Source organism: Hemibagrus wyckioides, linkage group LG09, assembly GCF_019097595.1.
Source record: "Hemibagrus wyckioides isolate EC202008001 linkage group LG09, SWU_Hwy_1.0, whole genome shotgun sequence".
Classification (NCBI taxonomy): domain Eukaryota; kingdom Metazoa; phylum Chordata; class Actinopteri; order Siluriformes; family Bagridae; genus Hemibagrus; species Hemibagrus wyckioides.
The window spans coordinates 12,760,051-12,776,595 of record NC_080718.1 but is presented as its reverse complement, the minus strand read 5'-3'; the positions used below and the strand labels follow the sequence as shown (position 1 = coordinate 12,776,595).

General features: G+C 41.5%; 1 protein-coding gene across 2 annotated transcripts in view; it reads left to right on the top strand.

Moving 5' to 3' along the window:
• Positions 1-3,713: 3,713 nt before the first annotated feature.
• mboat2a (membrane bound O-acyltransferase domain containing 2a) overlaps positions 3,714-16,545 on the top strand; it is a 66,218-nt gene continuing 53,386 nt past the window's right edge. Inside the window, exon 1 of one of the 2 annotated variants that reach the window (XM_058399235.1) lies at positions 3,714-4,033. In XM_058399235.1, the coding sequence (XP_058255218.1) occupies positions 3,953-4,033 (81 nt within the window). In that variant the 5' untranslated portion in view covers positions 3,714-3,952. The remainder of the gene's footprint in view (positions 4,034-16,545) is intronic. The other variant, XM_058399234.1, reaches the window with a different exon arrangement.

Sequence of the window (16,545 nt, the reverse complement as noted above, 5' to 3'; positions counted from 1 at the left end):
CATGTGGTAAAATACAGGCATGTGCCATTTATACAACATTAAAAAAAATGAACATATTAAAATAATTGAATCACGGAGAAAGAAAATCACACTCAGACAAAAACATGCACTACATGTGAAGTGTGGGGAAACATAATATGTGAAGTTCATGTGACTCTTTTTTGGAAATTTGATGAAGATTTATCAGGCTACAACTTATAGTTAGAACTATTCCGCAAACACACACGTTATTTTCATCAGAAAAGCAAATCTAGCTCAGAAAAGATCTTAAGATACTCGAAAGAAGATACTCCTCTGCAGAGCAATAAAAATCTGGTTCAGATTTCAAACGCAGTAACACACTATGAAGCTCCCCCACCTTGAACCCAGAGTCTTCTGGGATAGACTCCAGCTTCCGAACAACCCTGTGTAGGGTAAGCGCTACAGAAAATGGATGGATGGAAGGATCACACCCAAATGATCAGATTTACAATAAGAGTAACTAGAGTAGTTAGAATTAGACACAAAATGTCTATATGACATAAATTAAGAGATGTTACAAGCATGTGTGCAGTGGCCTCAGGCTCGATCCTGAGTCTGTGCAAAATTTCGCATTTTCTTCTGTTCTCATGTTCTTGCTAATTCTGAAACTGACCCTGTGTGTGTGTGTGTGTGTGTGTGTGTGTGTATGTGTGTGTTGTGCCCTGACTTGTGTACGATATCCAGGGTGTATTCACCATGATAAACCGGATAAACCGTGTACTGAGGAATAAAGAATGAATGAAGCAAAGTATAATGTGGATAGAGTGCCCCCTAGCGGCCATATATTAAATGCAAAACAGTTTCCATCTTGAAATGTAATATCTCTTCGCCTATCAGCTGTTTCTTAAATTAATTTCTAGTAGAACCCATATGTCATAGGTCAAGAATGTAGGATGCGATGCATAAACCTATGTTAATAATGAAAGGCAAGTGTTGTCTCTATATAGGATAGGATAGACTACAGGCTCCTTGTGACCATGTCCCCCTTTTGCTCCCAAAACAGCCCTGACCCATCATGGCATAGACTTTACTAGATTCCTGAAGGTGTGCTGTGGTATTTGGCACCAAGATGTTAGCAACAGATCCTTTAAGTCCTGTAAGTTGCGAGGTAAGCAACTTATAGGACTTAAAGAATATTTACAGGAATTTAAGGATACTTTTGATAGATACTGACCATTGCAGACCGGGAACACTCTGCAAGAGCTGGAGTTTTGGAGATACTCTGATCCAGTGGTCTAGCCATCACAATTTGGCCCTTTGTCAAACTCGCTCAAATCCTTACACTTGCCCATTTTTCCTGCTTCTAACACATCAACTTTGAGGACAAAATGTTCACTTGCTTCCTAATATATCCCACCCACTAACAGGTGCCATGATGAGGAGATAATCAGTGTTATTCACTTCACCTGTCACAGCTCATAATGTTATGCCTGATCGGTGTAGGAAAATATCATAAGCAGGAAAACAATGGGTCAACTTCAGTCATTTTTTGGGCCTAACATTGGTAGGGTTGTTATGAGAAGATCTCGTTTTCCAACAGAGGCTCAATGCTGATCCAACCTTCTTTTTAACAAAAAAATTTTAAAAAAAAATTAAATTAAAAAATACTCCTTTGCCTGTGATGGGCCAGCAAATTTAGCAGGAATATTATAAATAGTGCTCATTTTCCAACCTTGCCTGAAACCCATGTTGGCACAATGGAGTATAAAAAGAGCCAATCCACAATGATTGCAGTTCCCTTCCTGGGAAAAGGATTAAACAAGATTTTTTGTTTTCATTCTTGTTGCCAAACACAGAAGATAGAGATGTAAATGACAGGAATTTCCCATGCTGATTTTCACTTTCTGACATAACCACACGGTGGCGCTGTCTGACTGCAATAGCTGCAGTAATGCTCGTGTCACTCTCACTCAACATGCTCTGAGAAACCTGACACCTTTCGCATCCAACAAGGTTACGGAAGTTCATTATAAAATCCTTCATAATATCCTTATCTATTTTTAAATATTGACGAGACTTTTGTGGCTTATGGAAGAAACAGTTGCTCATTTATTTATTCATTCATTCATTCATTTATGTATGTTTATTGTAGCTTTGTTTTTTATTAACCCTACTAATAACATTTGGGTTGCTTTATACATGTGGTTCACAGTTTGGTCTTCAAAAATGTTGCTTGTTGTTGTAAAATACATTTTTGTGTCTTCTGTTTTTTTCTTGCTGAGTTTAACCCTTTAATATCATCTCTTAGACTTATAAACAACAAAAAAAGCAAATTTTGGTGCTTTATGAGGACTTGTCCATTTATGAGGAATGTGCCTTTCTCTCTCTGTGTACGTAAATGTTTTAATAGTGATATGACTGAATTTTTCCCTAATTATTTCCCCGATTGTAGGTATTGTATGTTCTACAACTTATAAAACTGAGAGAGAGAGAGAGAGAGAGAGAGAGAAAGAAAGAGAGAGAGAGAGAGAGAGAGAGAGAGAGAGAGAGAGAGACAGTCGATTCTGGTCCATCTCAGGGTAACATCACACACACACACACACACACAGATACTCATTCACACCTATTTTTTGTTATGTGACAAGAAACTGGGAAAACTGTGTAGAAACCAGAGCAAACCAAGGACCTTGGAGCTGTGAGACAACATCACTGCCTGCTCCACCACTGTGCTGCCCTACAACTAATTTCATTCTAGCTAAATATAGTTCTAGTGTTATCTGTAATCCTTTCAGCAGTGCTGCAACATGACCTTTAGTGATATGTTTCTTAATAAGTAGTTTTGGATGGGAAATGATAAAGCAAAATATATTGCTTCTTACTTTTTTTAATCTAAAGATTGATACCAACCCAACAGTCCAAAAATATGAACTGTGCTTATGCATTTTATCTTGGCACTGTAGTAATTGTCATTCATGTAGATCATTTATGTTTCTGTACAGTTTTTACTGTTGCAGTGTTGTGAAAAACATGCATGTGAGAATTTCATACAAGAGTCCAGACATGTCGCTTTGACTTGTCCCCATCACTGTCACTGCTGCACTGTGCTATTGGTTCCCCACCCAAATAATATCAGGTTGTGTGTAATTACTTTTTATTGAAAGTGCTGGGTTAACAAATTTTGCATAGCAATTGTAGCTTAACAGTTAATACCTGTGTATGTACAAAATGACCAATATGGGCGGCGTAGCTGGGAAAAAAAGGCCACAGGATATGGCCAGAAAAGGTTGATTGGAAGGTTGTTGGAGTTCAATCCCAGCTCTGCATGGCAGGGCCCATTTGAAAGGTCCTTAACCCTCATCTGCTTGGTTGCATTAATAGAATAAAGGTCACTCTGGATGCAATAAAACTATATGTACCTATATAACACCAACATAAGCTTACCTATAATATCCTTACTGACCACAGAATGTATTATTAGTACATCATATAGAAGTTTTTGGACACACATGCTATTAAAGCTAATAAAAGTCTCAGTGTAAGAGTTAAACAATAAACTAATGATTATAAGTAAATTACTGTCATTACTGCTCTATAAGCGAGGCAAAGCAGCCAGCTGATGGGCGGGGTTAGCTGAAAAGGGAGGAACAAACTCCTAACCCCGCCTATACGGGCTCGAATACAAATAGGTTGGTACTCCTTTTATAAGTGCACTACTCACGATAGAAAATAGTTCTTATTCTACACTACATGTAGTGTGCTATATGTCCAGATAGGCGCTATTTGGGATTCGGTCTGTCATGGAGGTTTAGAGCTGTTGCGCCTCAGACAAGTTCTCGAGCGGAGAGATATCAGTCCAGCAGCGCGCAGAAGAGAAGAGGAGAAAGGGAGGAGAGAAGAGAAGAGAAGAGAAGAGGAGAGGAGACTGGATAGGGGGATTCAGGGGATTTCTTTTCTTACCGAAACGGACAAAGTAAAGGATCCATCAACAGTCATGGCTACTGAAACGACGTCTTGTACGGGCTCCACTTTGCTGAAGCCCCTCAGCGACATGGTTGACCTTCCTTTAGATCAGGTAAACTGCCACATGTTTTTAAAGACAGAGCTAACAGTGGCCAGTTCGGTAATGTTGACGTCTTAATACACAATTTAACGCCACTAGCAGGTTAGCTTTCTTCGTCGGATTCCACTGAAGTGTTGGATGTGTAATCTTCTCATCCACACACAAAGCGCTTGGTCAAGCAAAACCTTTTGTATGAGTGCATGTCGTCCTCCTTTCACTATTCTCCTCATCAGATTAAACGAGTAAGGCAGCAGTAAGGTTGGAGCTAGCTATCTGATATAGCGAGCTAATCATCACTCAGATGTTTGCAAGTCCGATGATGTGGAAAAGCAGAAGTCTGAAATAAATACAGCCGTCATCACAATGTCAGGCTGTGATCTGCTGGAACAGGCAGAGCTGAGATGAGGCGATGAGGCAGTGCGTGTAGCAGGTAGTGCATGAGGGACAGAGCATGTCAGAATGTAGTCAGTATCAGACCTCAGTCAGGATCAGACACCTCTGAGGATCAGACCTCAGTCAGGATCAGACACCTCTGAGGATCAGACCTCAGTCAGGATCAGACACCTCTGAGGATCAGACCTCAGTCAGGATCAGACACCTCTGAGGATCAGACCTCAGTCAGGATCAGACACCTCTGAGGATCAGACCTCAGTCAGGATCAGACACCTCTGAGGATCAGACCTCAGTCAGGATCAGACACCTCTGAGGATCAGACACCTCTGAGGATCAGACCTCAGTCAGGATCAGACACCTCTGAGGATCAGACCTCAGTCAGGATTAGACATCTGTCAGGATCAGACCTCAGTCAGGATCAGACACCTCTGAGGATCAGACCTCAGTCAGGATCAGACACCTCTGAGGATCAGACCTCAGTCAGGATCAGACACCTCTGAGGATCAGACCTCAGTCAGGATTAGACATCTGTCAGGATCAGACCTCAGTCAGGATCAGACACCTCTGAGGATCAGACCTCAGTCAGGATCAGACACCTCTGAGGATCAGACCTCAGTCAGGATCAGACACCTCTGAGGATCAGACCTCAGTCAGGATCAGACACCTCTGAGGATCAGACCTCAGTCAGGATCAGACACCTCTGAGGATCAGACCTCAGTCAGGATCAGACACCTCTGAGGATCAGACCTCAGTCAGGATCAGACACCTCTGAGGATCAGACCTCAGTCAGGATCAGACACCTCTGAGGATCAGACCTCAGTCAGGATTAGACATCTGTCAGGATCAGACCTCAGTCAGGATCAGACATCTGTCAGTATCAGACTCCTGTCAGGATCAGACATCTGTCAGTATCAGACTCCTCTCAGGATCAAACATCTGTCAGTATCAGACATCTGTCAGTATCAGACTCCTCTCAGGATCAAACATCTGTCAGGATCAGACATCTGTCAGTATCAGACTCCTGTCAGGATCAGACATCTGTCAGTATCAGACTCCTCTCAGGGTCAGACCTCAGTCAGGATCAGACCTTAGTCAGTATCAGACTCCTGTCAGGATCAGACATCTGTCAGTATCAGACTCATCTCAGGATCAAACATCTGTCAGTATCAGACTCCTGTCAGGATCAGACATCTGTCAGTATCAGACTCCTCTCAGGGTCAGACCTCAGTCAGGATCAGACCTTAGTCAGTATCAGACACATTTCAGGATCAGACATCTGTTAGTATCAGACACATCTCAAGATCAGACATCTGTCAGTGTCAGACTCCTCTCAGGGTCAGACCTCAGTCAGGATCAATATTTATCTCATGTCCCTAAGCTTCAGCTTGATTGTGAATAAACAAGTGGTGAATTTTTTATTTTATTTTTCTTTACAAAAATGTCATCACCTTTCCTTACCTGAACTCTCCTTCACATGACCTCGACCGGTTGATGACGGGAGCACTCTGACATGTAGGGTGTGTCAGACCTGCTCTATTGAGCGTTGGATTGTAAATTATTAACACAGCCTCAGGTCAAATGATCCATCTGTCAGTCTGAACAAAAGCGAGTATTTAATTTGTTTCAGTCGCCTTTGCGTGGCGCCGATGGACACGACAAAAGCCAGATGTTGACTTGGGAATGGTGTTTATTAGAAGTCTCACAGTGGGTTCATTATTCTGTAATTACAGTTAATTATTTGGTAAATGCTTTCATGAAAACTTTTTTCAGAGAATCTAATATACAAGCTTCAAAAATGACACTATAATCAAACCCGTGGTGTTTATCAAAACCATTGTAACATTTCTGAAGGCAAGAAAATATTAATCGTAGACCATGTTGATTATTGATCATAGATCAGCTTGACTGTTTGGGTGCAGATTTATTGAATAAACAAGTTTCTGTCATCTCTGGTGAGAGAGCTTGCACGCTCGCTTCACGTATTTTATTTGTATTATATGTGTTGAACGCTTGTTAGGTAGACACCTGTAATCCAAGCTGAAAGGCAGGATAAGTGGGATGAGTAATTCGTCAATAAACAGCCTGGCTGTAATTAGCGTAGGCTAGCTCGTTGTTCCTGTGACTCACTCGAAGTTGACATACCCCAGCAGAACCCTCTCGGAATAATCGGTTTAACGAGGCTGCCGCTGTGGTACACACGCCTTCGATTAACATCTGCTGGGAATTTTTGCGTCTTTATAATCAGTGTTCTGGTTGGTCAGATTCGAACAGGATAAGGAATGCACTCGGTCATCTCCACCCAAACTCAGGAATGTAGAGCGAGAGAGAGAGAGAGAGAGAGAGAGAGAGATTGATTGTCACTGAGAAATCCACCTTCCTCTGTTCCTCTTTACGTGATATAATAAATAAAGGATAAAACGCCTCGACATTCTCCTGCTGACTTTGCTTTTTGTTTTTCCTTGCCCTGTTTTTGACCGGCATCCTGTAGCGTGTGCGACAGCTGAGGCATGGGGTACTCTTCTGTGTTTTTTGTTTTTGTTCCATTGTGAATGAAGCTTGGACGGGACAGCAGCATGATTTCATGCTGTTAGTGTGACAGCCTTTGAAGATTTCTCTCCTGGATTTCACATAGATGTAAAGAGAAACATAAACCCCTGTGCAGACAGGATTAAATTTGGGGTCTTTTTGGGGTCAGTTTCCTGGTCCTGTCTGTGATTAATTATTTTTTTTTTACATCCGGATCGTCAGAAAAGGGTTTCTCGTCATTGTCCTCTGAGGAAATTACAGACAGATTTCCCTAAATATTTATTTAGTTTTATAGCATGTGTGTCAGTGACCCTTTCTCACTGCTGATATTAAACACTTCCTGAATCATGATATGAAAAAATGTGATTATTAATTACGTCTCTCTGGAATCTTGCTTCACCCCAAAATGAAGTAAGAATCAGCGTCTTGCATCACTTTCACAGCCACGCGGACACCATGTGGTAAATGGAAGGTGATCACATGACCAGGTGATGACCTGTACACTGTATTGGCAAAAGTTTTGGGACACGCCTCCAAATCATTGAAGTCAGGTGTTGTATTTCAGGTGTTGTTTGGCCCCTTAGTTCCAGTGAAAGGAACTCTTAATGCTTCAGCATACCAAGACATTTTGGACAATTTCATGCTCCCAACTTTGTGGAAACAGTTTGGGGATGACCTCCTGTTCCAACATGACTGTACACCAGTGCACAAAGCAAGGTTCATAAAGACATGGATGAGCGAGTTTGGTGTGGAGGAACTTGACTGGCCTGCACCTCAACCCGATAGAACACCTCTGGGAAGAGCAGAGACTGTGAGCCAGGCCAAAACTGGGACGTTTGCCTTTACATGCACATGAATTTATTATGGAGTTGGCACGGCCTTTGCAGTCAAGGTTTAGGAGTGTGTTAATGGGAATTTTTGATCACTCCTCTAGAAGCACATCTGTGAGGTCAGGCACTGATGTTGGACGAGAAGGCCTGGCTCACAGTCTCTGTGTAGTAGGGAGCATGAAATTGTCCAAAATGTGTTGGTATGCTGAATCACTGGAACTAAGAGGAATTGAGAACCGTTCAAATGTCTTCTTCCTCTCACGTCGCATTAAAAGCCCAGACTAGCAGATCTTGCACTTGGAGAATGTTTTTTTGCAGCTATCTTGAAGATCAGTCATTATGTTTGGCCAAAACTTCAGATCATCACATGTCAAACACGTCTGGATGACAACTAGAAAACTGTTGTCTTTGCTACACGACATTCATAGAGAGTCATTGCACCTTCTGGTTCACGTGACACGTTATTGATTAGAGCTTGTTTCTTTAGCCCTCTTTCCTGGCGTGTGAGCATATGCTCAGTTCTGCTCCTCCGTCTGCCCTTTGAGCACAGCGGGAGCCATGAGGCTACGCTCTGATTTCTCTGAGGAGCCACAGCCAAAGCGTTCCCCTCTGTCTAAATTGTGCATGTCTAGGGACTCGCTGGCTTTGATTGATTTCTATCTGCCGTAAGCGTGCTGCCGTGGTGTTAACGTTATTCCTCCCCTGATATGCCAGAGTTCATTTTGGTTATTACTGAGTTAGAATTACATCATCCGACTAGTGCAGAGTCATTCATTAATAATGCGTCGAGCTCGTAAGACATAGTGCTTCAGTGCCAGGAATGGCCGTACTTTCTCTGAGCTCATCCTCACACTAATGGAGACTAACCCAATTACTGTAAGCAGGCTTAGCATGTCAGGTCTGAACGCTGAGATGTCCATCTTTTAAAGATCAGAGGCTTAGTCTGGCTTAGAACAGTCTGAATAATGCTGCGTTCACACACACAGCGGCAAAGCTCATTCATTTGCAATCAGACCTGCCGACTTCTGACCACGAATAGATGTGGGCGTGTCCAGCGCCAAGCCTAAGTTCGGAAAAGTTGAACTTTATGTAACTATACTTTAAGCGACTTCCAATAGGAGTGAAGCACACATGATCGGTGAATTTTATACACAAATCTCCTTCCAGATTTTTTGATTTGGAATGCGAATCAGCAAATCAGCACCAGCCACTGATATACATCATTACTATGGCAACCAGGAACAGGAACAGCTTACTGGTACAGATGACTTTCCTACTGCAGTGACTGGAGACTTGCAGCCATAAAATCGCCGTGTCTGTGAACGTAGCATGAGATCTTCAGACCTCCTCTGAAGAACGTCTCGTGTCTCTCTTACCAAAGCTGTATAGTTGTAATAGGGAGATGATGGCTTGTGCAGTCATGCTGTAACTGGCCTGTGACTGATTTGCATCCACTTTCCTCATTTTAAAGGAACACTACACCCTGGAGCACAGTTTTTGATTGAAATATTCTGGCCACGTGGTTGCCAGATAACCAACAGATGGAATTATGGAATCAATCCAAACAGGGTTAAGGCTTATTGCTAAGTTCAGATTTAAAAGACTTGCTAGCACACAATGTGTATTTTTTCATCTGTAAAAACACTGTAAATCACAGAGCATCTATTTTACCCTCATGAACTTGAACTTGATGAATTTGGACCATTGACTTATTTACAGTCGAAGCTGATGCTTGCTGTCACCAAGGTGCCTTGCTATTTTTACGCTTTACCCAAATCCTTGCCGTAAGGGAAACGGAGTGACAAATTGCTAACAAATATAAACAGACAGTCTGCGTGAAAGCATTGTGAGTTATTGTGCCACTCCTGATGCCCACAGTCGTTCTTAGCCTTGAGTGTTTGCATAAACTAACACACCTAGGAAAACCACGCTGAGCTGGTGACTTGATTCATTCCATCCACACTTGCATCCCATATGAGGAATGTAGCCTAGCAACCAGCAGCTTTCAAGCCTGCTTTCTGAGACTCAAGATATGTTTCAGGGTCTGTCTGCTGTCATTTCAGGTCCATATGTGGTGAGCAATGAATCAAAAAAACTGGAAACATTAAGTGGGTTATGCTTAAGGCTAAGATTCAACATCTCCTGTTTCTGTAGATGCTTTAGGACAGATTTTATAGTGTGTCTGTCATCCTCTTTAGAGGAAGAACAAAAGGGCTGTAAATGAGAGCATGCGACAAAGAGACACTCGCTGTCACATTCAAAGCCGTTTCATGAATACGGGATAAAAACATCAGACGGCTGCGTCTCTGAAAGAAATAGCTGTATGATGAAAGCCAGAGCTGGAGCACAGTGGCTTAGTTAGGTTAGGGGTTTAGTTCTGTGTGCATGAAGCTTCAGGGGTTTCCTCTAGCTGCTCCTCTTTTCTTTCCCAGTCCAAAGGCATGCAGTGTAGGCTGATTGGCACGTCTAAATTATTCGGAGTGTGTGAACTAGGATAGACTCCAGGCTCCACATGACCCTGTGTGGAATGAGCTCTAAAGAAAATGGATAGATGATTAATAGAAAGGGTCTGTGTGGAAAATGTAGAATTATACACCGATCAGGCATAACATTATGAGTAGTGAGAGGTGAAGTGAATAACACTGATTATCTCCTCATCATGGCACCTGTTAGTGGGTGGGATATATTAGGCAGCAGGTGAACATTTTCTCCTCAAAGTTGATGTTAGAAGCAGGAAAAATGGGCAAGGGTAAGGATTTGAGTGAGTTTGACAAGGGCCAAATTGTGATGGCTAGACCACTGGATCAGAGCATCTCCAAAACCCCAGCTCTTGTGAGGTGTTCCCGGTCTGCAGTGGTCAGTATCTTTCAAAAGTGGTCCAAGGCAGGAACAGTAGTTAACCAGGGTCATGGGCAGCCAAGGCTCGTGGGGAGCGAAGGCTGGCCCGTGTGATCCGATCCAACAGACGAGCTACTGTTGCTGAAATTGCTGAAGAAGTTAATGCTGGTTCTGATAGAAAGGTGTCAGAATACACAGTGCATGATGAGTCAGGGCTGTTTTGGCAGCAAAAGGGGGACCAACACAATGTTAGGCAGGTGGTCATAATGTTATGCCTGATCGGTGTATATTAATCATTGCTTCATTATCCAGTTGTAGCTTTTCTTTCCCAAGTTTATCACATTTTATGAGGCTTCTGAGTTGCGTTATAGAAGAATTTTATTATTATTATTCCTGTTGTTATTATTATTATTATTATTATTATTATTGGTTTTATTTATGTATTTTTTTGTGTAGCCTGCTGACTCTACATATCCACCAATAAAAAAACTATAAAAATAAAAATAATAATCTAGTTCTAGGAGCACAGACTGCTAATTTATCCATAAGGGGTTTGTTCTGTTCTACTTGTTAACAAAGCCGGGCTTGTTTACTGTCAGAACACACACATCTTACAGGCATTGAAAAAAAAAAAACATCACTTTTTATTGTAGTGTATGATATTTTTCCAACTATTTCAGCTACCACTTAAATAAATACAAATTGCAAATCAGACTCCTTGAATGTAATCCTCGAGCAGAGTAACATTGAAAAGCGGTGTCATTGCTGGGTGTCATGCAGTTGGTCCACCTTTTGTTTGCTGGCTCTCTAGTCTGTCGTGAAGCCTTGATTGCTGGACTATTTATAGCCGTGCACAAAAGCTGGGCTCACCGCAGCAGTCCCACACATGACTGAGACGAGAAAGCTTGATGCTTTGTAGAATATTAAAACGCCTCTCAATGTCGACACACAAGAGCATTATAACCTGCTTAATATGAAACTAATGTAATAAAGAAAACGACATCCATCAGTCTAATTACTCTGCACTCACCTTCCTCTTCCTTCTTTTCCTCTCCTCTTCCTCCTCATTATCTTCTGACTCTTCCTCCACCTTCACCTCCTCCTTCTCTTCTTCTTCCTCATCCCCTCATCCTCCCTTTTTCTTCTCCCTCCTTCTCTTCCTGTTCTTCCTCCTCTTTCTCCACACATTCTCTGTCTTTCTCCTCCTCCTCCTCCTCTTCCTCCTCAGTGAGACATGTCTTATGGGGTTTTTGTTTATAAGGGATATAGTGTGAGGTCACACACAATCTTTCCTCTGTCTCTCTCAGAAGGCATCAGAAAATAAGGAAACGATTCTACACTTCCCACTCTTGTTCTTTAACTCGAACCTCGAAGTCTTGCTAGATGCAAAAAAAATGGCCTCTTAGGAAGTGTTTCTTAAATCTAAACAGATTTAGGCAGTATTTATTTTGTCTAAGATTAGACCAGAACAGATCAGTTTATTAAACTTATTGCTAGATTATTTTCACACGTTTAAAGCTTTGAATCTTCTTTTCTATCGTCACATAATTTTGCTTCTTTCTAGAAATAAATATAAAATATTAATATAAATATTTATACAATAATTAAATGTATATATAATTAAATAATATTTAGAAATAATTGGAATATAAATATTTCAAGCTTGAAATTATTCAACACATTTAGAAATACTTTTTATAATCTTATTAAGTTTATTGTCATGTATATATCCAAAAGTTTTGGGACACCCCTCATTCAGGTGAATTCTGGGGTTGTATTTCAGGGGTTGGGCTCGGCCCTTTAATTCCAGTGAAATTAATTCTTAATGCTTCAGCATACCAAGACATTTTGGACAATTTCCTGCTGCAAACCTAATGGGAACAGTTTGGGGATGACCCCTTCCTATTCCAACATGACTGCACACCAGTGCACAAGCAAGGTCCATAAACACATGGATGAGCGAGTTTGGTTTCTTTCTCATGTCCAGAAATCAGAAATAACTTCCAGCTTTCTGACGTTCCTCATGTGCTTTATATATAGAGCGGTCCTGAGCATCAGCTGGAGCAGTTCCTGAAGGAGACACCGCCTGTATCACCTGTCTATGGGTTTGTATCTGCATGCTGCTCTTCTAAGCTGCTGTCATGCTTTTTCACTCACAGAGCCAGTGTGTGTTTATCAGACGAGCTCAGATTCTTCCTCCAAGCAACATAATATTACAGCATTCTCACTGTAGCGGTAATCTTTGTGCTTGGCTTTTAGGAGATGTGCCATGTTGTGACAGACATATCTCTTTAACAAGGATCCTGTTTCTCTGACTGAGACTTCCTGTTTGTTTCTGGCAGACAGAGATCACAGAGCTGACACTATACACTGCTTGTATTTTTAGGTTTTATTCGCTCAAATTATGGGTCATTTCACGTGGCTAAACAAGCAAAATCAATTTCTTAAAAAAAGAAAGAAACAAAACAAAGAAACACGTTAAGACCATGGGATTAAACAGACTGTTTTTGTGAAATAGTTTCCTCTGGCTGATTATAAACTCTGGGTAAATGAAATCCTGGGTTATCTTGTCTGATGTTTCACATTGCTCATACTTTACCCTGCGGTTATCAGTTAATTCTGGCTTATCATGAGCTGCAGTTTCACGCCGTACATTCCCAAACCCTGGCTTAAAAGGAGAGGTCTGCTGTTCGCTAATACCCAACTTCCTCTACTCAGTGTTTTGATGTCTGATGCTACCGAGCCGTTTTTGTTGCTAAGTGTACGTCTTGGTTTTCACATAATATGAGACACACATGCTGTTTGCACTGATTGGGTGTCTGCTGCTCAGCATCTAGCTGTAACAGCTACACTAACCTTTAGAATTTTTTTTACACTTTGTAGCAAAATACATCGTCGCTAATTTAACCGGATTCGATCACATCACTGTGTTTAAAGCATCCAGCATCACAGTGTACATTTTCTTGCCTCCGTTAGCTGTTGCTAAGCTCTCAGATCAGATCTGACACTCTGACTTCTTCTCAAAAGGATAAATCTATCCTGATTAAGTCTCAGATTAATATTCATAATATGTTTGCAGGTTTAGTTTAGATTACAATTCCATGTGAGAAATTCTTTCGTTGTCATGTTTGCCTATTTCGCTTTAGTTAAAGCTTTCTCAAATGACCCACGATGTCGTTCCCATGCCCTTCCCATTGCTAGTGACATTACGGGAAGTTGGAGCTAGGAATTATGTCACTTTTTTTGACCTCCATTCATTCAAGCTGCAAAGTGCTAGAAGCCAGATATCTAGCAAGCTAGCTGTGATGTGATGTACGTTTTCCTTCAGTAACACAGAACTGTGTCATTAATGTCATATATATTTAGCAAGCGAACATGTCTGGATGCGAATACTTGCATATAACTTATTTAATAGTTCTTTGTTTGCTGCTGATGCTGATTTGAGTTGATTTGAGGTCACTTGGTGAACTCTGAGAAACTCTACGAACATTCGAGTTGTGAACTTTCACAGGTACGAATGGTCCTCAAATTACAAACATCTGTAGATGCGAACAAATAGCGGAAGTAGCTGACGTGTCAGCCAGACGTTGTCACAATTGTGCAGCTGTGTGCTTACTGTACAGTGTGATAGTGTACAGTAGTACAGATCTCAATCAGAGCCAAGGATGTCCGGAAGCAAGAGGAAAAGCAGTAGTTATATGGAGGGGACTGCTAGGAAGCGCAAAACAATAACCATGGAAAAGTGAAAATAATTGAGAGATTGAGGTGAAAAGTTGGTAGACGTCACTCGTTCTTGTAACATGAATTCTATAGAACAAGGACAAGATCATGTTTTTTTTTATGCTTTATATTGTATATTTGTGTTAGAGGTGTATAAGACTCGCTTTAAATTTTTTTAGTTTTATCTCTATGTTTAGCTCTATGTTTGTCTGCGTCACCTGTACTTTGTCTTTATGTGTAGCACCTTTGGTCTAGGAGGAACGTTGTTTCATTTCACTGTGTACTGCATCAGCTATATATGGTTGAAGTGACAATAAAGCTTCTTTGACTTTTTGACTTTGTCAGACTTACAAATTAATCCGACTTACGCAATGCTGGTGGTCTCATGACTAATACTTCAATTCATAATGAATCGTTTGTGGGAATGTAAGAAACACTGAACGAGTAATGGCTTGTCTGAACCTTGCTTAATAAACACAAGTTGACTTGTCTTCTTTTGAAGCTGTGTCACACGTAATGTGCTACGTGAGTAGCTTGTGCAATTTCATCATTAGAAATGGGAGGAGGATCATTTCCACCATTTCAGGTCTAAGGACAGTAGAGAGAAGAGAAGGGTGTAATAATGTTACCATCTGTGCGGTCAGGAGCTGCTGGTGTCGCACAGGAATTCCGACTCCTCAAAGGGATCCGGCTCTGTGTGTTACATAGTAGACATTCTAGTGCGTGCTCCACAACATGAGACTTTGGCGTCGGTAAACAGACAAACTTTTGAAAAGAAATAAAGAACCTGCTGCATCAAATTCAACAAATTCATTGGTCCAGTGGCGGGATGTCAAGCTCTCACCATCGCAGCCTGGGTTCAATTCATGGGCAGGGAACCGACCCAGTTGCTGAGGGGTTAACTCTTAGTGCCAGTCCCAAGCCTGGATAAAATGGAAGGGTTGCGTTAGGAAAGGTATCCAGGGTAAAAAAATCTAAATATGATAATTGGATCCCTAAACAGGAAGCAGCCAAAGGACAACAACAACAACATTAAGGTTTTGGGTTTATTTTCAGGCTTAGGTTAAGACAAATTTGTCAACTGGAGGATGAGACAGCTGGTCATATGTGGTGGGGATTGCTTGGAGACTTGCTAGGTTGGAGTCGTGCTGAGGGTAAGAAATGAAGCAGGAAGAGTCGCTACATGTTTAGCAGGTTTTTCCAGAGAACTGCTGCATTCTGACACACTTAGTCTTCCTTCAAAAACCTGCAAAGACTGTTGCTGAAATGTTTCATTAATGGAAGAACTTTTCTGTTTACGTTCACAGCATTTGGCAGATGCTTTTATCCTAACCCAGAGCGACTTCCATCAGTCCTAAAACTCTGTTGGGAGGTAATACAAGTATTTCAGGAAGAGGTAGGTCTTTAGACATTGTGTGAAGACTGCCAGTGACATCTAGGGGAAGTGATGCATACTCTACTTTGTACCCAGACCAGTCTGGCAGTCCTGGAGGATAGGACAAGTAGATGAAATTATCCTTTATGTCATACAGAAAAGCCAAAAACAAGAGAGCAGGCCTTGAGGAAATCGTTTAGTATGCCACACTGTGAAATCAAAGGAGTTTTAGGAGTTATGTAAGGGATTTACTGTTCTTTGGCAAGGCTTTCCTCTGGCACCATGGTTGCTCTTGGACAGCATCTCTCACAAATGTGTCACCATCACATGGCCCCAGTGTAATAATATAGTGCCCAAGTGGTAAGCTGATGAGTCAAGAACATTTACATCACTGGGCTTCTAGTGTTGCTCGCCAACCATGACTGCTCACAGCCTCTGGATCCAGATATGGATCTATTTCTTTTGTTAAGATATAATCATGTATGAGAGCCCAAGCCTACTAAAGTAGTACTGCTGCTGAAGAACATGGTGAGGAACTTGGAGCCTGGAGCCTCTCATGGACGCATATCTTCGGACTGGGGCGGAAACCAGTGTTTTCTATTTGCTTGTTTTGTATTTGCTTCCTTACAGTAGCTCTCTCATCCGGCATTTTCTTCCTCTGTTGCTATTTTTCTCTTTTGCTATAAAAGGAAGGATTATCAGTCTTCCTCCAGCTGTCAGTGGTATTGAACATAGCGCTCCATTGTTCGTCCAGGAAAAAATGCGAGCAAATCAGGCTTTTCTTTTTAAAGCATCGTTTAGGTATGTTGTGCGTGTTGGTTGCTCGGGAACACAATTTAGAG